Source organism: Propithecus coquereli, unplaced genomic scaffold, assembly GCF_000956105.1.
Source record: "Propithecus coquereli isolate 6110/MARCELLA unplaced genomic scaffold, Pcoq_1.0 Scaffold12, whole genome shotgun sequence".
Lineage (NCBI taxonomy): Eukaryota > Metazoa > Chordata > Mammalia > Primates > Indriidae > Propithecus > Propithecus coquereli.
Genome location: NW_012136080.1, coordinates 13,437,490 through 13,461,474, shown reverse-complemented (window position 1 = coordinate 13,461,474; position 23,985 = coordinate 13,437,490). Strand labels below are relative to the sequence as shown.

The 23,985-nt window shown below is 43.7% G+C and overlaps 1 protein-coding gene across 1 annotated transcript in view; it reads right to left on the bottom strand.

The window, feature by feature from the left end:
- Nucleotides 1-23,931, bottom strand: part of IL20RB (interleukin 20 receptor beta) — a 27,494-nt gene extending 3,563 nt beyond the window's left edge. Inside the window, exons 1-6 of the mRNA XM_012663761.1 lie at nucleotides 23,715-23,931; nucleotides 16,275-16,401; nucleotides 14,570-14,760; nucleotides 10,166-10,290; nucleotides 8,056-8,206; nucleotides 5,222-5,364 (exon numbers count right to left, since the gene is read on the bottom strand). Of these exons, the coding sequence (XP_012519215.1) occupies nucleotides 5,222-5,364; nucleotides 8,056-8,206; nucleotides 10,166-10,290; nucleotides 14,570-14,760; nucleotides 16,275-16,401; nucleotides 23,715-23,787 (810 nt within the window). The 5' untranslated portion in view covers nucleotides 23,788-23,931. The remainder of the gene's footprint in view (nucleotides 1-5,221; nucleotides 5,365-8,055; nucleotides 8,207-10,165; nucleotides 10,291-14,569; nucleotides 14,761-16,274; nucleotides 16,402-23,714) is intronic.
- Nucleotides 23,932-23,985: the final 54 nt, after the last annotated feature.

The following is a 23,985-nucleotide window of genomic DNA, read 5'->3' as shown; positions in this document are numbered from 1 at the left end:
GTGGTCCTGCAGGTTAGAACTAACTTTCAAGCAAAGCTCAGCTAATTTTTTAAAAATTTGAATTACTTCTCAGCAGTTAAAAATCAGGAGATTTTTCATACGAATCTGGATTTCTGGGTTTCTCATTTAAAACTGGGAGATCTGATAGCATTGGCTCACATTCCTTCTTGGTAGCGGCCTGCCAGAGCGGAGAAGTAGCTGCCTCCTTTAGACAGAACGTGCTTGCTGTCGCCCCCACCCCCTCCCTATTGAGTTATATTCATTGCACTGCATACCCTTTTTTTTTTCCTGATACTTGGCTGGCCCCAGAGGCATCTCACAAACTCCACTTTGTATGAAGCATACAAGGTCATACTTGGGATGGCACATTGAAGAATTACTAACTTTGGGCCATTTTTATGCTTGCTACCCACATTATGGTGGAATATGACAGCAAGAAGAGAAAGAATAAAGTGAGTCACAAAAAGGAAAGGGAGACCCTTTAGTACCAAAGCCCCCCATTCCCAGGAAGCAATTATAGATAAAAGACAAGGAAAATAAACTCTATTTTAAAATAGAGAATATATAGTGGGCAGAGTTAATATAATTTTCCTTGCATGTATATTTTTGCTTTAAACTGTTACTTGGTAGTAGCAACTTTAATGGAAAGAAATTTTTAATGGCATATTTCAGAGTGCAACCATCACCAACTGTAAAATTTTAGATGTAGACATGAAATGTCTCATCCATACAGACAGATTAAACACAAACTCAGTAGGGCTTTTTGAAGAATTGTCAAGGATTTCTGATTGACAATTTTCCATGGTTTAGTTGGAAAGATGAGTACATTTTTCAAGGATGGATGGAAATCACTTTTTAATAGTTTGGAGGATTATCTATAAGTAACACAAATGTTGAGATGCAGCTAGGCTATGCTAAAATCATGGCTGACGGTTCAATGTCTGGTTACTAAAAAATACAATGAAATCATGGCTGAGAGAGGGGAGATGGCAGTAGTGATGCGCAGCTCCAGAATGTGTTTGGGATTTAATGGACACTATGATCTACTTCTCACACAGCATTGTGGGGAAATGCATAGACTCAGAGAATTTGTCCACTTCAAAAATCTTGGAGTGAAAACAGAAAAAAGTTAAAAGCCATATGGGAAGGAATGCACATAGGAACAGACATCAGAATGATGTAGGAAGGATGGTAAAGGAGAACAGAGAAGCAAAAGGTAGTCAGCAGTAGTGGTATCCACTTGCCCTGGATGAAATTGGTCTCACTGTCAAAGAATCTTCTTGTCTCTGGTCTCATCTAAGCTATTTGGTTTTCTCCAAAAGCTAATTTTAGAGTGTGGCTCTTAATGCATCAGGATCCCTGGAAGATCTTACCAGTTGAGGACTCTTCTTGTGTACCTAAAATCCTATAAGTAATTGACCCTTTACATAGTTCTTTTCTTGTTTTTTTTACTCTGTTCCTCACTAACAAGGCTCTGGGGCTTGGGAAGATCCTCAAACTCCTGATCTTGAGGTAGGAAGGAAAACTCTGCTGTGCCTCTGCATATAGGACCAGGAGAGGACAAAGGAGGGAAAGTGTTAGGAATGTAATGGCCTGTAAGTAGAGGTAAGCATGGGCAACAGAGTTGAGAGAGAAACCACAAGTGACTCACGGGCGGTGCCCAGCCGAGGAAGGCTGAACTTTTCACCACATGTGGACAAGAAGTGCCAGTGACATGCCTCAGCCAGGAATGCTCCCTGACCATTGTCACCGTTCGAGATTTGTTCAGGGAATTCCTCTTTTATTGTAGGTTTCTACTTCTACTTATGGCAGAGGAACACCAACCAGATCAACCCTCTTCAGATAACAACTTTTAAAACTGACCAAAATATAAAACCAGATTCCTTAAGTCACCATGGAGCAACCAAGAGTTGACATTTTGAAGAAAGGAACGTCACTGGGTGAGTGTCCCATTTTTTTATAACTCCTTGCCTGAGCCAGGTTCCACTTCGTGCCATGAACAATCACCGTCTTACTGGCTTAAAGAACCAAAAAACAGAGACTGGTGCAAACACAGAAGTTAGAAGTGAGATGAGAAATCCTACAAAGGAGAGAGCCAGAAAAGGGGAGCTGAAAATTCTATACATAAATTCTCCCCAAATCTCTGACTGACCTCTGAACAGGGGTGGGGAAAACTCCAACCAGTCCAATGGACTAAAAAATCTAATAGATATCAGCTGTTTACTGCATTGGAGACCAAAGTTTGAAATTTGCATTCTTCCAAGTTAATCGCTCACTAAAACAAACAAACAAAACAATCAGTAGTTTTCAGAGGAACAAAATCTCTACAGCATATTGTTGAGACCATCCAGAATATAATCCAAAATCACTAGATATCTAAAAAACAGGAAAATGTGGCCTATACCAAGTAAAAAACAATCAGTAGATGCCAACCTTGAGATGACCCACCTGGTGAAATCAGCAAAGATTTTAAAGTAGCAGACAAAGATATTATAATTATGCTCAAGGACATATAGGAAAATATTCTCATAATAAAGGAAGAAATGAAAACAATCTCAGCACAGAATATTTACTATTAAAAAAGAACAAAATGAAAATTATATAATTGAAAAATATAATATCTGAAATTTAAAAACAAACTCACTGGATGTGCCTAAAATCAGACTGATGATAACAGAAGAGTCAGTGAACAAGAAGATAGGTTAATAAAATTACCCAATCTGAAGAATAGAGAAGGAAAAAAAGTTTTTTATAAAAATGAAGGGAGCCTCAAGGATTGGTGGGGACAACATCTAAAGATCTAACATACATGAAATTGAAGTTGCTAAAGGAGAGAAGAGAGTGGAACAGAAAAAATAGCTGAAGAAATATGGCTGAAATTTTCCCAAATTATGGTGAAAAATATAAATTTACAGATTAAAGAAGTTCAACTTGTAGTTTTACAAGTAAGATAAATATAAAGGAAACCATACCTGTAGGCATGTTATAGTTAAACTGCTGAAAACCAATGGTAATTTAAAAGCAGCAAGAGTAAAAGAACACATTTCATATAGGGGAACAATATTAAAGATATGGTTATTTTCTCATCAGAAACAATGAAAGCCAGAAGACAATTAAAGAACACTTTTAAAGTAGTAAGAAAAAATTATTGTCAACAAAAAATCCAACAAAAATATCCTTCAAGAATAAAGGCAAACTATAGACATTTTCAAATTAAAAAAAATCTAAGACAATTTGTCACCAACAGATCTGCATTACCAAACCTGTGACAGGAAGTTTTTCAGACTGAAGGGAAGCCATGCCAAATGGAAATGCTGTGTGCTGTATATGCTGTCTACAAGAGATGTACTTTAAATACGAATATACAGATAGGTTTAAAGTGTGTCTCCTGAAGACAGAATATAGCTGGTCTTGTTTTCTGGGTTTTTTAAAATATATAGATCCATTCTGATAATCTCTGCCTTTTAATTGGTGTATTTAGTCCAAAAATGATATGCCATACAAACAGTAAGCAAAAAAAGAGCTATATTGATATCATGATAAAGAATATCACCAGAGATAAAGAAAAACATATAATGATAAAAGACTCAGTTACTCAGGCAGACATATCAATCAAAATTTGAATGCACCTAAAACAGAGCCTCAAAATACATGAATAAAAAATTGACATTAAGGGAGAAACAGATACTTCTACACTCATAGTGGTATTTTGAAATCCTTCTCTCAATAGTTAATAGAACAACTACACGAAAAAACCGGTAAGGGCAAAGATGATCTGAACAATGCCATAAAACATTTTGACCTAATTGATATTAGAAAACACTACCCCAACAACCGCAGAATATATATCCTTTTATGCTTCAGGGTACTATGAACCCCCCAGCTCTTGCTGAAGGGGAATAAAGGCCCACCCTGTCCGCCTGTATTTGCTACACCACACTGCCTTTCTGTACAGCAGTAAGCCATTCAGTCAGAGTAGGATGGAGGGGGAGCTGATGAGAGGGACAGTGCTAAGCTTATGTAAAGGAGAAAATTAAATGAGTCAATATATGTAAAGCCCTAGAACAGTACCTGGCACTTAGCTCTGTACTAGTGCCAGCTAAAGTTGGTATGACTACCTGGTCCTGGAAATCCTGGAGACAAAAGGAGAGTGGGCATTAGGATAGCAAGCTGGAGGGGTGTCCTGAAGACTGGATTACAGGGAGAATTATTCCTCCTGTGCAGGGAGAGAAAGGACCATGCAGATGTCACAAGAGTGACTCCTTCCAAAGTGACTCAAGGCTGATAAGGAACTACAGGCTCCTTATCATGTGTAAGTTTCAGGCAGTTCCAGCTCCGGTTGCTTTCCAGAAGTGACTACTGGCTCCCTCTTCCCAGGAGAGAACTGTGAGAAATCCCTGGGATGGCAGGGATAGGTTTTTTTGTTTCTGTTTGTTGTGGTTATCGTTTTATTTTGTTGCACTGCTTTGTGTGGTTGAGCTGTTGGGGTGGGGGAGAAGACATCTGCGGAGGTAGATGGGCCATTGGGGGAGCTGCTGGAGGCCTGCTTTTCTCTGTCCCCCACCATGGCATGGACACACAGGGCCCATCTCCACTGGAGAGACTCAGACTTGTGGTCCAATGTCCTCAGGGGTAAGAAAAGAACACTGGGCTTGTGAGGAGCTGGGAATACAGGTGGGCACCCCTCACCCCAGGTAGTCACTATGAAGGTCCAGACTGCTGCCCTGTCAACCCACCCCACCCCACCCCAACAAAAGGCAAAGCATAATCCATGCCTCCCACGTTCATACACATGTTCTTTGCCCTGCGAACAATGAGGCTTGGCATGTGAATCGACTATGTTGTGTTGGGACATATTATTGGGTATAGTTGTTGTTACAATTGTGGGAAGGGGCCTAGAATGCCAGGCAGGCCAGTCCAGAAGGGTAAGACTGTGCGTGACTCCTGAAGCACCGAGCATCCTGGGCTGGGCAACACATCTGTTCTCTTGGCTACGCCAGGTCCTGGGGAAAGTCGAGGTGGCCTGCCTCAGGGAAGTCACCATGCCCTGGAGAAGGGAGGTCTCTCCCAGTCCCCCTGGTTAGACAGGAAGTCCTACAAGCACCCTTCTCCTCTCTCTGTGCAAATGCCTCTAATCCCACGAAACATGTGCCTATGCCCAAGTAAGGCCCACACTGCATCTGGTCAGTGTCATTCTGAAAGGAAAAAAGAACACTCTTACCAAGGTGTCTGGGAGGACCACCACAGGGCAACAGGAGTACCGGAGCAGCTGGCCCATTTTCCAGATGGAGAGTGGCACAGCCACGAGGATCAACATGAAGCCAACAAATGCAAACAGGGCCAGAGCCAGGGGAAGGACCTCTCCTGAAAACAAAAAGATAAGAACAGGCTTAGAAACAGTGGTGAAGACAAAATCTCCAATCTGGGCCTCCCCCAGTTTCCTGGAGTTGGCTCTGACATTGGCCAAGATCGCAGATACCAACATCCTGAGGTTTGATATTTGCCCTGGTGATTAAAACTGTAATACCACCATTAAAACCATTTTCCTAGAATCCAGATTAAGGCATGGTTTCAGAAAGCTCCAGGGAAGATTAAAATCTTTTTCTGGGGAAGGGAAAGGGAGGAGCATCATATGTTAAGCCACTAGTGGTGTTAGCACGTACCTTGGCACTGCTGCCAGGAGGAAGGCAGAGTGCCAGGCCCCCGGCAGGATGAGGGGGAGGTGCTGAAAGAGAACAGCACAGAACAGTGCTGGGCGGTAACTAAAACAAAGTGTTTCACAATTTGCTCTTTGCATCGATTCATATTATGGAGGAAATACTAAGTTCAGAAAACAGTCACATAATGACTATGATTTATAAGCCTCTATTATGTGTGCTAGAGCTACTGCCTCCTTCCCGCACTTGCTAGGGGCTGGACGTGTAGTCACTTGTTTTTCACAATTTCACAAGTGTGAGTATCCCTGCTTCTATTAATATAAAAAGGATTTTATGCTCAGAATGGTTGCATGACTTACCCAAGGTCACACAGGTAGGGCTGGCTCCAAAGACCAAGGTTATTTTACCAAATAAATGTAGCAGAAAGGGCCATATCTGAGCATCTGGAGATGCAGAAGAGGGGATGGGTTATTTTCTCATCTCTCTGTTCTATGCAACCTCGAGCAACTCATTTAGCCTCTGGGCTGGGCAGCTTCCCCACGAAGTGAAGGGTTGCTCAGCCAACAAGGCTGTGGAGAAGCTGGTGAACTTACACATGTGACTGAGGGCACTATCCATTGTTTCAGGGCTTTTGGAAAATATTTTGTTAGCATACATCAATACACAAATGTTCATACCCTTTCACCCATTCCTGTGATTTTAATTCCAAAAACTAATTCCAAGGAAGGAAACAATTATATGCATAAGTCGGTTCTTAGCAACATCTGGACTACAGCAAGAGCCTCATAACTGATTACATGCGTTGGCACATCCACATATTGGCTCACTATGCGTCTTTTTAAGGAACAAGGTAGATCCATGTGCACTGACATGAAAAGATGTTCAAAATACACTTCTAAGTGAAGACAAGCCAGGTACAGAACAGTAGGTACAGTCTAGTCCCATTTGTGTGTGCACACTGGTATCACACAAGCAATGACTGGAAGATTAAATGTCAGACTTGCCAAAGAAAACCTCCTGAATGGTGTGGGAGAGAACAGAGCACATTTACCTCTTACTTCACATACTTCTGTGTTGTCTGGATTGTTAAACATGCTTGACTTATATGATTTTGAAAAGTATTAATAGTATAACATGGTAATCAGGAAATAAATCTGCATGGAAAATGTTATGGATATGATGTTTGTGAAAAAGTGGGCACAAAGTGTATATGCAGGACTACAGCACGTGCCTACACATGGGCAATGACTGAAGGATAATACCTCTTGGAGGGCAATTTGGAAACAGTGATCAAAATTCAAATGTGTATGCCTTTGACCAAGCAACAATACTTCCATGAATTTATCCTTCAAGTACAGACACATCAGCAAAATGATCTCTGTACAAGGAAATTAATTCACGCATTGGCTGTAATAGCAAAATATTTGGGGGGAAAACCTAAATGCCTATCAATATGGGACTTGTTAAATAAGTTATCATATATTCACACAATGAAATACTATGTAGCTGTAAAGAAGGATAAAGGAATGTCTTTATCAATATGGAAAAATCTACAAAATATATAAAGTGAAAAAGACACAATCCAGAACAGTGCCTAAAGTATGCTATGATTTATGCTAAAAAAGGGCAATAGATATAAATACATTCTCATTTACGTGCATATGTATTAAAAAGTCTTCAGAAGGATATATGAGAAGCTAATACCTATGGGAGAGAGTGTGGGAATTATATAGATGGGGAAGAGGAGTGAGAAAGAGAACTTCTATGTATATCTTATATTTTTGGAACCATATAAATGTACTACGTATTCAAGATAATTATTAGTCTTTTTAAAAAGACTAAAATGTTCTACACAAAAATGTTCTACACCACTAAAATGTAGTGCTGTTTGAATGGCAGGATCATGGGATATAGAGATTTATTTGGTTCTGCTTCTTTTCAAAATGTTCTAAACATTATAGGTTTTAACACCATAAAATATTCAAGGGAAAAAATTAAGTCGAACAAGAGGATTCTGTAGATTTTCCAAAAGGACCCTTCCAGATAAAAGCAGCTGTGACCTTGTACAGTGCGGTGTGTCCTTACAAGGTCCGCCTCTGCCGCAGCCCCCTCTGATCCACAGGCAGTGACCATCTGGTAAACCAGTCTTGCAACATCCAGCCCCAGGCCTAGGAAGCTTTAAAGGAGAAAGTGTTCCAGACAGCCCTGGGGTGGACTCCTGCCTCTAGGGAATTAGAATGACGTGCACACTTTCACCACGCCAGCCCACCCAGCCTGCGGGGCAGGTCAGTGAAATCAAGGGAAAACTCGGAACCAAAGTACCCAGCAGGCAGCCACGCATGTGCCAAGAGGGCTATCACCCGTGCAGGGTTCCAGGGGACAGGGAGGCTGTCCTTACCTTCAACCTCAACACATTCTGCCTGGCTGAAGGCGCTGCGCCTCCCAATGGCCTTCACAAATGTCTGAGCCTTCACACAGTACGCAGCCCCCGGCTCCATGGTTACCAGGTGCAATGGAATGCCCCCACTGCTCACCGTTTTGACATGTTCCTTTGGGAGACCAGAAAACACAGTTACTCCCTGAGGACAGCACGAGTGGAAGAGCCAGGGAGGGAAAGCTACAGATACTTCCTTTCCAAAATGCATATAGAATGTTCCCTCTCATTTATGCACACATTCATTCACTCACTCATTCATTTATTTATATTTATTAAGCACCTACTACACTGTTCTAGGCAGAGGGACATAGCATTGAACAAAACAGACAAAGTCCCTGCTCTCATAGAGCTCACATGGGGAAAGACAAACAGTAATATAAACACATGGCAGGTGGTAATAAGGGCTGTGAAGAAAAAGCAGAGCAAAGAGGTAGAGGTAAGGAGGAGGCACTATTTTAAACAGGGTGGGTAGAAAAGCCTCTCTGATAGGGTAACATTTGGGCAGAGACCTGAAGGTTGGAAATCTGACTGAGCAGGGCTTGGCATGGCCATGGCCGCCAGGGGGTCAGTGCAAGGAGCATCGGCGCTGGCGGGCAGTATCTCCTCACTTGTCCATATATCCACCCATCTGTCCACCCATCTGTTCACCCCTCCACCTCCACCCCCCTCCCTGAGGCCTGTGCTCTGCGTCTGAGCCTGTGGAGGCTTGTCTGGACCCAGCCCAGATGACTCAGGGTGCATGTTCTTCTCTTAGCACCGGCCCTGCCAGTTACGAAGGGTGGGGAGTGGGCTCCATCCCAATGAATCTGAGGGAGCTGCATAGTTCCTCGTGCCCAGGCCCTGACCTGTCCCCTACACCACTCCATCTGCTTGGCTGGCAGTGCCACGTCCTACCAGGGGTCCCTGAGCTGGCATGGTAAGTACTAGGGCCCAGTGGTATTGCCCACCGCACCTGCCACACCACCTTTCAGGGGAAGCTACTCAACCTACAGCCCCTGTTGAATGGGCGGCAGGAAATGTGCCCTGCTCTACATAGGATGCCCCTATCCTGACATGGGTCTCATCAGAGGCCAGCTGGCCACCTGCGACCCCTAAAGCTCGGCCTGATAAGATGAGCAAAACCCATAAGATTGCTCTTCTAAGGATTTGGTCTTGGGAAACCCGAGTACCTAGAGCTAGAAGTAGGGACAAAGGAGAGAGGACACAGTGAGAGGCCTCAGAGGCCTGGGGAGGCATATCATAGGCACCTGTAGGGAGGAGTGAGGAGGGATTGGGGCCGAGGGCGTAAGCTGGGAGAAGGTCACAGAAAGCGTGTGATAGGTAGGGCCTGGCGGAGGGAAGCAAGGACTCCACAGGCGAGGGGCCCTGGGTAAGGGAGGCTGTGCTGCACCTGGCCCTGTGCCAGCTCCGTGCATAGATTCTGTGACAGTCCCTTATTGCCCCATATTAATCCTTATGATAAAGCCTATTTTTCACTGTTCTGACTGGAGCGAGCCTCTAGGCTTTGTCACCGTATCAACTTGGACAGGGGCTCCACAGGTCTCAGTGTCCCCTCAGTCCTGCTCGAGCTCCACCCCTTCTGCTGCTGCCGCTTGTTTGACCCTCCGCTCTGAGGACTGGCCTCCACCCACCCCAGACTGCAGCAGCCTTCCCACAGACAGCGGCAGCACCGCATCTAGGCATTCTGCACGGCCTATTCATTCGTAATTAGACACGTTTATTCGGGAGCCAGGGAGGAAACCAGCTGATGAGGGAGAAAAAATGCATTGAAGAGGTAGTGTGGGTCCAACTAGGATAGAGTTTAGAGCAAGGAGTTTAGCCCCCACACTTCAGCAGATCCCACCTGAAAAGGCTCCCGGCCAAGGCCTGGGATGGACCAAGGCATTCCTTTGAAGAAGAGGCTGATGGGAGGGTCAGCATACTCTCATCTCCTTTCGCACACTTCACCCGGGACTGCTCACCGAGCAGGCTGCCCAGTGAGCACTGCAGGGGCCGGCTTCCCTTGCTCACCTCCAGAGATCTGTGCCTTCTTCCCAAAAGCCGACCCAAAGGCCAAAGCAGGAAGCCTCACCTTAGCACCAGGCTCCCTCCTCCAGTAGGCCACAAGGAACTCAAACTGGGGCCCCAGGTCTTCCAGCTCAATAACCAGGTGGAAGCCATCCTTGGTGAGCTCCATCCCAGGTGGGGTGAGGATGGCTGTTGGCAAGACAACAGGAGGGTCAAAGCCAGCCCCAAATAGGACTGATTTCCTGGGACACAATGACAGTGTCATAGGTGGAAATACACCAGCCCCCCTGGGGCAGGGAGAGAGTCATATCTTCACAGCACTTGGAAACATGCACATGAATACTCTCCTGTACTCAGCAGGTGCTCAGTAAATGCTTTTTGAATAATGACTAAATGAAAAGCAACAAATGCTTGCAATTTCCCTTTTTTAAAAATCCCTTAACTATAATAAAGTCCTCTGTTCCTTCTCCAGGAGGCACACATATATAAGACAAGTGATTAAATACTCAAGTAAACATTATCTCTTTCCCTTTTAAAAGTTTATGACCCATGCCCCTCGCCTCCACCGTTCTTTTTCAGCAGAAATTGCTCCTCACTTTGGCTCATCTAAGCCAGCAGATGCTGTTTCTTAATGCTTGCCAAATACCTATGCGAGCTCAGGTCTATACTGAGCACAGTCAGGCCCAGTCTTTGCCCCTGGGGAATGAACACACCTGTCAGGGGCATGTGCCTCCCTACAGCTCACACAGATCAGTGGCGTGTACTGGCTTCTGATGACTTTCAAACATCAGCAGATCAGCAGCCTGTGAATGGGTTGGCCGGTTTATTTTCAGCCCAAGTATCCTTCATCTCATATCTTGACAAAGGGATATTGGCAAGTCAGAGGCTTTTTATAAATTCTGATGATCAACTCTAGAAATTACAGCATGGGCACGAACATCATCTTTCACATTGCTGGGTCCCAAATAGAGAGGCCCACACCCCTGTGGATACTTTCCCATAGCGGGCCAAGAACAGACAGGCCTGCACAGGCAGTCTCTGCTCCCTGGCTGCTGGTGATAGAGCCACACTCGTCTCTCAGGCCCAGACGCTGTGGGGCCAGAAGGGCTTGGCTTGGGAAGTAGGGTGGGATGTGCTCTGGGCTAAATCCTCCACACTGGAGTCAGTGGCCACTCAGAACAAAAGCAGTTCCTGGAGGGACTTTTCCGAGAGCAAAGCATTTGCCCCTCACGTGCCTCATCAGGGAAGAGTGTCTACCGGTCATTGGAGCGCTGCCTGGTGGGGAACAGGAGGACTTGGGAAGCCAGAGCCAACTGTGCAAAATACACCCAGTCCAGAGGCTTCATGCAACCACACAGCACCACCAGCCCTACCTCTGAAACATCTCCCGGAGGCAAGAGACGTTTGACTCCTCCACTTTGAGTCAGACATGGTTAGCACGGGACCCTCTGATCTCCATCTTTATTAAGAATAGAATCAGGAAAAATGATCTAAAGTTTCGGTTTGGAGACTTGTTTGACAGCGTTGGGGCAGGAACCTCTGTCCTGTGCACTCTGCATATTTATTTCATTTAATCCACCCAGGAAGCTTAAAAAGGTAAACGCTATTCCCGTTGTACAGAGAGGTTAAGTGACATGCCCAGAGTCAAATAGCTAATGGCCAGAATTTGAGCCTATGTCTTTCTACACTTCTACCCTCCCCCATGTGGGGTGTTTAGCCTCTACAGTGGTGGATCTCAACCCTGGCTGTACATGAGAATAACTTGGGGAGAATTTTAAGCTCCCAGTGAACAGGACACACACAGATCATTTAAATCAGACTCTCTGGGCATGGCCCCAGACATAATGGTTCTAAAGCTCCCGTATGACTCAAATGCAGTCCAGGTGAAAAACCTCTGCTTGCAATAAGGTTTCTCTTTGAGAGTAGGAGACCCTTTTCAGGAGAGCCTTAAAACAGGATTTTTCACATGTCTGAGGAGAAGTCAGAGTAGCCTTGTTCAAATGGAAAAGGACAGACTTAATACCCTTAACAGATCACGATGCTATCCCAGCCCGTTTGCTGGGATCACACAGGGCTGCATCTCTACCTTCTGATGCGAGTACAGAGACTCCTGTTCCTCCACTCCCCCTGCAACAAGCCCTTTTCCTGTTTATGCTGGCCTTCTAAGCACAAGTTGTCACTGCACACCCCCACCCACATAGTTTTATAGGCACTCCCTTATCTCGATCTGACCCATGCTTGCCTTCCAACAACAGCTGTCAGCCCCCAGCCACGGTCTTGGCTGGAGCCCAGTGCTCCCAGGGCCAGGTGGTGCTGGGAGCTGCCTGGGCACTGCAGACAGAGGCAGAGTTGCAGTGCCCCCGGTGCCCTTAGCCTCCCCCAGCACCTGGCCCTGCCATCCTGCCACTTCAATCAAATCCTCCTGGTGCCTGGGAAGAAGGCCTGGGCAGAGGCGCCCACATTCTGCACCAAAATTCCTACTGGTATCCCATCCCGACATTCTATTTCTGCCCCACCCCTTCCCTCCTCCGCGCTCTGGTTCTCAATTCTGGGCATCCCTAGGGCTACAACAGTAGTAATACCTACTGGTAGCTGAGTGCTATGCTAGGACAGCTCTGCACTGGGCATTTACACACTGCATCTCATGCAGCCTCCACAACCACCCAGTGAGGCAAACCGTTGCCCCTCTTACAGATGCGGAGGCAGGGACCCAGCTGTCAAGTGGCTGAGCTGGGATTTGAACCACATCTGTCTGACCCACAGAGCCAACTTCCCCTTAAAAGCTGTCTTCATTTTCCACAGTCTCTTCCAGCTTGAGCTCCCCCATCTTCCAACTCTCTTGATTTTTACTGAATATCATACACTCCTTGGTGACCTTTAATTTATCCAGTATAGGAGATGCTGCCCCACACCTTCCTCTGCCCTCTCTCACAGCAGACGGTTTCCTGCCACATCAAGAAAACAGAGGCCAATAAAGGCCCTTCCCTTTTCTTTCCTGGAGCTCCAAACTGGTCACATTCCTGCCTATGCCTTCTCAGAGGCCGAGCTGCCTTGCTCCTTCCCACCTCCATGCAATCCTCCATCCCAGGGGCCAGATGGTCATCCCCTCCCTTCCATAAAGTCACTTTCTCAAGGGCCTCCCAGGAGCTGTTCTATTCTCCCCTCCATGACCCTCTAACTGCCCAGCCCCCATGGTGCCCTTCCCTCCACCTACATTTTAAACCCTGAGGTTTCCCAGGACCCTGTCCTCTCTTTGTCCCCCATATCTTATCCCTACACAATCTCATCCACTCCCAAGCCTTTAGCTATTAACTGTGTGTGGTGTGTTTCGCTTTGAATTCTCTGAGCCCTGGGCCTGGTTTCCAGATGCCAGTCAGACACCTGTGACACAATATCTTACAGAAATCTCAATCTCAAAGACCACAAAGCCAGAGGTGTCTCCATTCCTCAAAACCAGTCAGTCCTCCTGGGTTCTCTGCCTGGACTGGCATGCTCACCAACCGCAGTCAGAAGCTGGGCACCATCATTATCTCTCCCCTCTCCGTTCCTCAACAAGTGATCCCCAAGCTCTGTCCTTTCTAACTCTGCCCGGTCTCCTTGGGTTTATTCTCTCCTCCCCATCCCCTCCCCAACTCCTGGAATCAGAACCCACCTTGGCTCAGCAGGAGAGTTACAGTCCCTGCTCGCTCCTCCCCTGCCCTGTTCTAGCTCAGTTTACACACAGCAGCCAGAGTGACTATTCTGGAAGATGGACCTGGTCTAGACCCTCTCCTCTTCCATGGCTCCCCTCTACTGATTTGATCAAGCTTCATATCAAAGCCCCTCTCCACATGACCAGCTGCTTCCCTAGCCTCTGCGCAGCCAGTCCTTGCCTCTGCTGTTCCCCCAAAATGCATGTCCTTTTACACACTGGCCATTGCTTGCACTCAGCCATATTTGGCCACCTATCTGGATTCTTCTCCTACTTCTTTCTCAATATTTTTTCAGGTACCATTGCAATAGAAGAGTTATTTATTTCCCATAGAAGGGCAGCTGTTTCTGGTGGCTCTATTAAACATATAGATCCTTTCGCACAATGAAGCTCCTCCCACAGGCAGTGAATATGGGGTTAATGAGGTACCAAATGGGAGATAGTATTAGATTTATGGAGGCACAGTCAGGGTAGAAGTCCTGGTGCCATCTCCCCACTTCCAGAGCAGCTTTCCTTGAGGTCCCCAAGGTCAGCATCCCCACCACCTGCAGACCCTGACAGAGACAGTCAGGAATTACTTCCCAAGTCAAAGGGCATGAGAGAGACAGCGTGTGGGAAGCAGTTGGCCATTTTTCAAATGTACCAGTGAGGGTTGTTTGTGTTCACAATACTCTGGCTTTGCAATACTATTTTGATGCTAAAAAGAGTCCCAAAGGTGTAGGTGAACATGGTTCCTAAAGGGAAGGCTACTGGGGAATAAGGAGAGAGGAGCCTTACTTGAGTTTCTATTGAAGGGGTGTGTCAGGGTGCTCCAGCCTGAGGTCTGTGAGCCCAGTGTGGCCCTGACACGGAGGTTGTATGGCACCGTGGCCGTGATGTCATCAGTGACGTCACACTTAGGCCCCTCCGTGAGTGAGCACCAGCTGCTGGGGATCCAGATGTGGCTCGTGTACAGGCTCTCGTACTCCCTGGCCAAGGAGAGAAAGGCACAGAGTCACACCAGCCCCTTTGACCCAGGCTCAATGATGGTTGTCAGTAACTGCCTTCATTCTCCTACTTTTTATGGGTCAGCAAAATAAGCATTTCTCCACACCCTAGTTACTCCACTCTCCCTCACCAACCATCTGTTCTCCCTTACTCCTTTTCTCACCAGAGGAGGAGGTATAAACCCCAAACGGTCCAGATCTCTCCATCTCCCCAGTCACCACCCTAATCTCAGCCACCATCATCCCTTGCCTTTCTGTGGTCTCCCAGCCTACACACCTGCCCTTCTTCATGCCATTCATTACTCAGCAGATCATGGTGCTTCTCTTCTTAATGGCTTCCAACAGCGCTTAGAATGGAGTCCAAACTCTTCCCCGTGGCCTACAAGACTCTTAGCCTGATCGCTCACCCTCTCCTAAGCATGATGTTCTCACCACACTGGTCATTCCTCCAAAATGCTGAGCTCTTTTTGCCTTAGGACCTCTGTGAGCTATTCACACTGTCTCGAATGCTCTGCCCTGCTGCCTCCTTCTGTCCTTCAGATATGGTATAAATATCACCTTTTCAGAGAGGCCTTCCCTGACCACCCAATGTAAAGGAGCCACAGAGTCAATTTCCTATTGCATCAGCCTTTTAGCTTCCTCCTAGCACCGATCACTATCTTAAATTTCCTAGAGCCATAGAAAACTCCCTGTGATGATGAAAATGTTCCAGGTTGATGGTGTTCAATATGGTAGCCACTAACTATGTGTGGCTATTGAGCACCTCAAATGTGACTAGTGGGACTGGGAGACAGACATTTTAATTTAACTTAATTAATTTACATTAAAATAGCCACCTATGATTAATGGCTACCACATTGGAGAATGCAGATCTAGTATATTTACTGTCTTTCTCCTACTCTAGATGTAAAGGCCTAATATCCAGAAACCTTGTCAACTGTATCCCTGAGCCTGGAAGAATGTCTACATGTAGGTGTTGTTTGTATACATTGTTAAGGAAATATATTGAGCAGCTTCAGCGTCCCTGTCACTCCTCAACAGCTGCAAGTATCTGGACACCTGTAGAAAACTAGAGTTTTCTTGGCTCCAGGGCCAGATGACCTTTAGGTCACAGTTTGTTTTAGCTCCTACGTATAAGCTCCTTGTCAGGAAAACTGAGGTCTCCCCAACCCCCAAAAGCTCTGAGTCTCCAAGGATTTATCCATCTCAAGTCAGAGTCAAACTCATTAGACAGGTGGTGACTCACTGCTGTAAAGAAGCTCCACCACAATGTGCTCATACACATTTGTGTTCCCACAGAGTCCACTGTCAAATCCATGGACAGTTTCCCTTGCTTCTTCAACTCTCTCCATGCCCACACAGACAGGGGAGGCAGATCACCGGAGGTAAGCTATCCCTGGACTCACAAAGCCTCCTTGAGCTGAGGAGGAAGGGTTGTGCCTTCAGGAACCAACTGATGTCTAAGGGAGAAAAACTCAAAAAATAAAACAACTCACCCCTGGTACTCAACAGAATAGTACACTGTTTCTCCAGGCATGATCACTGGGCTCCACATCAAGAGATGCTTCATGTTGGTTGAATGTACAGAGAGGTTCTGAGGGGCAGGTAGAATGGCCACTCCACCTGGGATCAAGACAGATAGACAGGTTGACAGGTGGGCTCGTAGTGGGGGAATGCATAGCTTCAAATTAGTGTCTAATGAAAGGCCTCATGTGTTTATGAGCTAGAAAGAACCCTAATTTCATCATACTGTTAATGCTAAACTTGTGCTATCATCACTATTATTGTGCCTTTGGTGATAAAATGGCATATTAATATTAATAGTGATTAATATTTATTGAGCACTTACCATGTTCTATCTGGGCCATGTCCTAGATTGTTACATGATTATCTCATTTAATCCTCAAGGTCATACTGGGAGGTAAAGACCATTAGTTTCTCTGTTGTACAGATGAGAAAACTGAGGCATATTATTTATGACTCTTTTTTTCAAAAATTTATTTATGACTCTTATGTCAGATTGGCCTAGATCTAGGCCTTGACTCTGACTCTGCCACTTACTATGTGACCTTAAGCAAGTTGCATAAACCTGACCCTCCCATTCCTTCATGGCAAGCCCATGCAGGTCACCCTGTGACCATGAGCAGTTGAGGGGCTGCCCCGCCTGGTTCCCCTGCCTCTTCTCTAATGTGGGACCCTGGTGACATGCCTCCATCTCCCCCTCAGCATCCACTGCCTGCACTGTGCGGAAACACCTGGGGCACCCACACGGGAGGCTTCCTGACCTCCCCACCCCTAACCTTGAAGTCACGCAAGGGCTAGAAAGGAAAAGGGCCAGCTGGGGGAGGGGTGGTCTGGGAAGGCAGGGACTGGTCCCCTCTGACACCTGTCCTCTAATAAGGCAAAAACATTTTTCCAGTCAGCTATTTGGGGAATATAAAGCTATACAAATATAAAGCCAGATTTTATGTAACTAGTTTAATTATATGATTAAATTACATATCAATAGAATTTTTCATTAATTAATATAATTTAATTATATAATTTTAAAGCTCTCAGAAATGAAATCTCCAGCCCATATTGTTTCACTGGAGAATGCTATCAAACATTTAAAGAAGAATTAACACCAACTTTACACAATCTCTTGCAAAACATAGAAAAGGAAAGAACAATTGCCAACTTACTTTAGAGGCTAGTACTATCCTGATACGAAAATCAGACAAAGACTATACACACATACACACACACACACACACACACCCCTTATAAATATATAAACTATAGACCAATAAATCTTATGAACTTTGACACAAAATCTTCAACAAAATATTAGCAATCCAAATCCAATAGTGTATAAAAAGAATTATACACCATGACCAAGTGGGATTTGTTCCAGGTATGCAAGGTTGGCTTAACATTCAAAAATCAATTAATGTAATCCACCATTATAAGCTAAAGAAGAAAAATCATAAATCATATCAATTGACACAGAAAAAGGATTTATAAAACCCAACACTCATTCATAATTAAAAGCAACAACAAGAAAATAAACACCTCTTTTCAACTTAAGAGCATCAGGGAGTTAACCTCAATAAAGACCATCTACAAAAAACCTATGGCTAACATCTTACTTAATGGTGAAAGACTGAACGCTTCCCCCCTAAGATCAGGAACAGGCAAGAGTGTCCACTCACCACTCTTACTCAACACAGTACTGAAAGTTCTAGTCACTGTAATAAGGCAAGCAAAAGAAGCAAAAGAAGTATGGATTAGTAAAACTCCCCCTATATTCAGATGACATGATAGGCCATGTAGATGATCCCACGGAATCTACTAATACAAAAAGCAAAATTTCTAAAACTAATAAGTAAGTTCAGCAAGTTCACAGGATACAATATAAACACAAACATTAACTGTATTTCTATATGCTAACAATAAACATATACCCAGAAATTAAAATTATAATCATTAAAAAAACACACAGGTATAAATCTAACAAAATATATCTAGGATTTGTATGGGGAAAAACTCCATAATGTTGAAAGAAATTAAATAAGATCTAAATAAATGGAGAGACATACTTTTTCATGGATTGGAAGATTCAACATAAATAAGATGACAATTCTCCCCAAATTGATATACAGGTTTAAGGCAATTCCTATCAAAATCCCAGCAAGGTTTTTCGATAGTATAGATCAGCTTTTTCTAAATGTTACAAGAAAAGTCAAAGGAACTAGAATAACTAACAATTTTGAAAAAAAAAGAATAAAGTGAGAGGAATCAATCTACCCAATTCCAAGACCTTCAGTAATTAAGATTGTGTGGTATTGGCAAAGGGTTCACCTACCTTGTTGGTAGGAATGTAAAATGTTACATTCGCTTTGGAAAATAGTCTGACAGTTTCTTGTAAAACGTGTAGTTACTATATGATCTAGCAATTGCATTCTTGGGCATTTGTCCCAGAGAAATGAAAATTTATGTCACAAAAGACCTACACATGGATGCCCATAGCCAAACTACAATAGGCCCAGATGTGCTTCAACAAGCGAATGGTTAAATTAAACAAACAGTGGTACATCCATACCATGGAAGGGGGCCATGAGCAAGGAACACAGGTAGCCATTGGAAGCTGGGAATGACAAGGAAATAGATTCTTCCCTAAAGCCTCCAGAAGGAACACAGTCCTGCCCACACCTTGATGTTAGTCCAGTGAAATGGTGAACAGATTAGCTGTATTTTGAAATAATTTCAGACGTACTGAAGCGCTGTTAAATAATACACAGAGCTGTCATATGCCCTTTGTCAGCCTTTCATAGGTACAAACCATAGTACAAATATGAAAACTAAGATATTAATATTGATACAATATCATTAACTAAGCTTCAGTGTTTATTCAAATTTCACCAGGTTTTCCCCTAGTGCTCTTTTTTTCCCCAGGAACCAATCCAGGATTCCACATTTAGTTTTCAGATCTAGTCTGTCTCCTCTAATCTGTTCTCAATTTGTCTTTGTCTTTTATGACCTTGACACTTTCGAAGAGTCCTGGTCAGTTGTTTCGTAGAATGTTTCTCAGTTTGGTTTTGTCTGATGTTTTCCTATGCCTTGATTGAAGTTATACCTTTTTACCATGTACTCACAGGGAGCAAGTGACGTCAATATGTCTTATTACTGGTGATGCTAATCACCTCAATCACTTGGTTAATGTGCTGTCTCCACTATAAAGCTACCATTTTCCCCTTTATAGTTAACAAAATACCTTGGGGGAGACATTTTGAGTCTATGCAAATATCCTGCTTCTCCTCAAACTTTCACCCATTAATTTTAACATCTATTGGTGGATATTTCTCGTAACAATTATTGCTGCGATGTTCTAATAGTGATTTTTTACTTAATTGAATTCTTCTGTAAAGAAGAGCTATTCCTTCTCTACTATTTATTTATTCAATTATTTATATCGGTATAGACTCATGGATATTTATTTTAGTCTTGGTTAAAGTCTAACGCTATTGTTATTCATTTTGCTACTCAAATTGTTCCAACTTTGGCCAATGAGAATTCTTTCAAGTTGATGCCTGTGTCCTTTTAACTGGCTCCCATAGTCTTTTTTCATGTTATTTTTATTAATAGATTTTTAAGTTTTGGAATAATTTTAGATGTACAGAAAAATTGCAAAGATGTGCACAGAGTTTCTGTATACCCTTCACCCAGTTTCTCCTAATGTTAACATCTTATGTGACTGTGACTCATTTGTCAAAAGTAAGAAACTTAAGCTTCAAGTCAGTGACAAGTTAAAAAAAAAAACACCAAAAAATACCCCAAAACTAAGAAACCAACATTAGTACTTTACTATTAACTAAATTCCACACTTTATTTGGATTTCACCAGTTTTTCCACTAAGGTCTTTTTTTCCATTTCAGGATCCAATCCAAGATACTATGTTGTACTTAGTCTCCTATCCCTTTTTAAGCACTTCATTACTACTTAACCACGAAATGCTCTTGTCTCATCTTGCATTTTCCTTGTCCAGCCCTGGAATTAACCATTTCTCTAAGGAGCCCCACTCAGGGAGTTTTGAAAAATCCCAGTATCAGGCAGCACCTTAGATTAATTCCGAACCTCAAGCTCTGAAGTTCCAGCACTTATGTTTTTAAAAGTTCCCCAGATGATTCCAATGTGCATTTGAGATTGGGAGCCACTGATCTAGACCTTACTTCTAGGGTCTAAAGAATAGTTACAACTATGTTAAATTCCCAAATGCCAAAGACTTCAGTGTATTTCCCAGCAGGCTCTTACATTCCATGAAGACAAGGGACTCTTTTTTCCATCTATACTCAACACCCAGACCAGAACCGGGTACACAAAAGGTGCTCAGAAATGCTAAATGAATGAAAATTGAACAAGTGAACCAAGTCTTGGCTCTCTTAGGGAAATTAGCCTAGGCCTGACTTCTTTTTTCCTAATCCCTCATCCATTTTCAATTAGTGCCTTTTGCTGCTGAACACTTGTTTCCTAAAATCTAGAGTCAGTACAAGGGAGGCAGCATGAAGGCTACCCACCACAAAGGCCTCGGGCAAACTTGCAGGCAGAAATCTTTGTATCTCCTCCCTAGAAGGATCCCACTGGGTCCGATGTCAGCTCCTCACATCTGGATATTCTACCACCTTTACGTCTAACAGCTTTTTTTTTTTTTTTTGAGACAGAGTCTCACTGTGTTGCTCGGACTAGAGTGCTGTGGTGGCGTCATCCTAGCTCACAGCAACCTCAGACTCCTGGGCTTCAGCGATCCTTCTGCCTCAGCCTCCCAAGTAGCTGGGACTACAGGCATGCGCCACCATGCCTGGCTAATTTTTTCTATATATTTTTAGTTGTCCAATCACTTTCTTTCTATTTTTTAGTAGAGACGGGGTCTCGCTCTTGCTCAGGCTGGTCTCAAACTCCTGAGCTCAAATGATCAGCCCACCTCGGCCTCCCAGAGTGCTAGGATTACAGGCGTGAGCCACCGCGCCCAGCCACGTCCAACAGCTTTTAAAACAAATGTTTCATGAAAGACACCACCATCTTCTTCATTTCCTTTACTTCGTCCCTCCTCCCTTTTCCTGGCCTGTTTCAATGTCTCAGCTTCTTCTGCAGAGAAGTATAAAGGGCCACAGGCTCTGGAGCCCACCAAACTGGAGTCAAATCCCAATTCCCCCACTTAACTAAATGTATTAATATATACTTGGACAAATAACTGAATCTATCTTAGTCTCTGTTACTAATGTGTACAGTGGGAACAGTAACACCTATCTTGCAGGATTGATGTGAGAAGTCAAGAGAACATATTTGCAAACCTAGGGCACAGTGTGCACTCAGAAATGGTAGATGCAATTGTCATTGTTGTTATTGTTATTATTATTGGCAGCAGGAATCAGTTTCCTGAATCACACACTACATTTGGAAGGGACAGGCCAAGGCATATGATTTCTACGAAAGAGTGCAACAACTCTACCCATCTGTCCACTGATCTAGTAACTAATAGAAGTTCATTTAGAATTTGCAGAATTCATCACAGGCACCTACACATCCCAGAGGAAATTGCATAAAGGCAACCTCAGCAAAAGCAATTATCTGTTGACACCACCATCTGTTTGTATGACCAACAGATAATATTAATAATAACTAACATTTGGAGGTGGGGGCATGTTGATGTCTTCAAAGTGATTTTGTTTGCATCATCTTATTTAAGCCCTCACTGTCTCAAAGTGGCTAGTATGACCATTTCACAGATGAGGAAACTGAAGTAACATGATCTAGTCCCTGAGCTGGTAAGTGATAGAGCCAAAACTCACACACAGGTCTTTCTGGCTGCTCCAACATCCAAGGGATTTTCACCACTGTTTTCTGTTTGTTTTTTCTGTGTAACTTTATAAGCGTCAGAAGAGTACACTCACCTCCAAGTCTGTTTGAAATGGGAGTTTTCAAGAAAAGACTGAAAAGACTGGACTCACTGAAGAAAATGTCAAGTTAAAAAATGCTGGTCTTTCCTCTTCTCATTTGGTCTTCCATCTCCTCCCTTTGGCTTACGGGAGGAATGCTTCCTTGGCAACTTTTGTCCCAACAACTAAACAACCTAACAACTAACTAACCGAACAAGCAGCATGCTTAGCTATGGTAGGGGCTGTAGGGATACCAGGAAAGATGCCCTCAGCCCTCAGACCGGGGCTGAAAAGAGAAGTAAACCATTGAAGCTAGAGTATATGTGGTCAAGGGTCAAAGGAGAGAGAGGTCTTGGAAGGGGATGTAGGAAGAAGGACCCATTTGGAATGATGATGGGAGCCTGGGCTTGGGATGGGGAAAGGAAGTGGAGATGGTGCTTTTGGTGGGAAATTATTACAATAAAGGCCAGGAGGAGGAAATGAAAGTATAATATGCCGACCGTGAAGACAGCAGCTGCCTACAGTCCGTATTTGTTTTCAAGGAGTAGTGAGAAATAGGGTTGAATAAACAAAATAGGGCGAGGCCTGAATTTGCTGGGTCATGAGAAACACATAGCAGAATTTGGACATCATGTGCTGAGCAGTTGGGTGCTGTGAAGGTTTTTGAGCTAGGAAGGAACATCATATATTTGATGTTTAAGCCAGTTCTACACATTTGCAAATAGACTTAGCACTGATTTGTTGCCTGATTAAAACTAAAATAATTAGTTCCGTGTAAACAAAAACAGAAAGTACTCAAGGCTCCCATTGACACTGAGAATGCAAAGTGCCTAATATCATCAGAGTATTAAAATTTAAAATTTCTTTTAAATGTGATTTGACATGAACAAACATCAAAGACTAAGCAGCTGCGATTTTGGAACGATAAATCAAGTAGGTACATGTAACCAGGAGTGGAGAAGAGAAAATTATGTAATCTTACTGGCAGGGAAAATGCCCCAAACCAAATATTTTTTTTAAATGCTATGAAGTACCTTTTCAGCAATGACCAGGAGAGAAATCCGATCGTTCATAAGTCTTGTACCCCGTATAAAGTCCACACATTATCTTTTTATTCATATGTACTTTGTTAGAATCTTTGTTTCACTTTAATCTGTCCTTACAGTTAACATCTCCGAGGCACACACAGAAAGACTGACAGAACTATGTTGTACCCTTTAAAACTAGATAATGAGATAAATAACAAAATGCACGGAGCTCTGCTAACCTTTAGACTATTTATTTTGATGATTTATCTTTCTAGATTGTTCTGTGGAGGTGAGAAGAAAGATTTCCAAACAGAAAGCAGGCCTTTTCTTTTCTTTGCGATGTGGGGATGAAGGTTTAGGTGAGAAACCTTTCAGAAAACAGACATGCGATGTTCTATACAGATATTTCAACCCGAACTCTGAGAAAGCATTTTCACCTTCTTAACCTATATTCAAGGTCCAAACTATTGGATGTATTCTAATTCATACTTACCTGTGAGCAAACATGGAATCAAGGCGTAGAAAAACCACATGATAAGACTTGTCCAGATTTCTTTTAGAACCATAGTGAAGGTCTGTGTTTGGTAGACTCAGTTTGACCTGGAACATAATTTCCTTCCAGAATGAAGCATTCTGCCCATCTCAGCCACCTTGCTTCAGAACGCATATGTTGGAGACCAGGTCTGAGTCACGGTGAAGCCTGAATTGTTTGGAAGCCAGAGCCGGCCCAGAAAGCTCAGAAAGGGCGGGCTCTGCAGCACCCT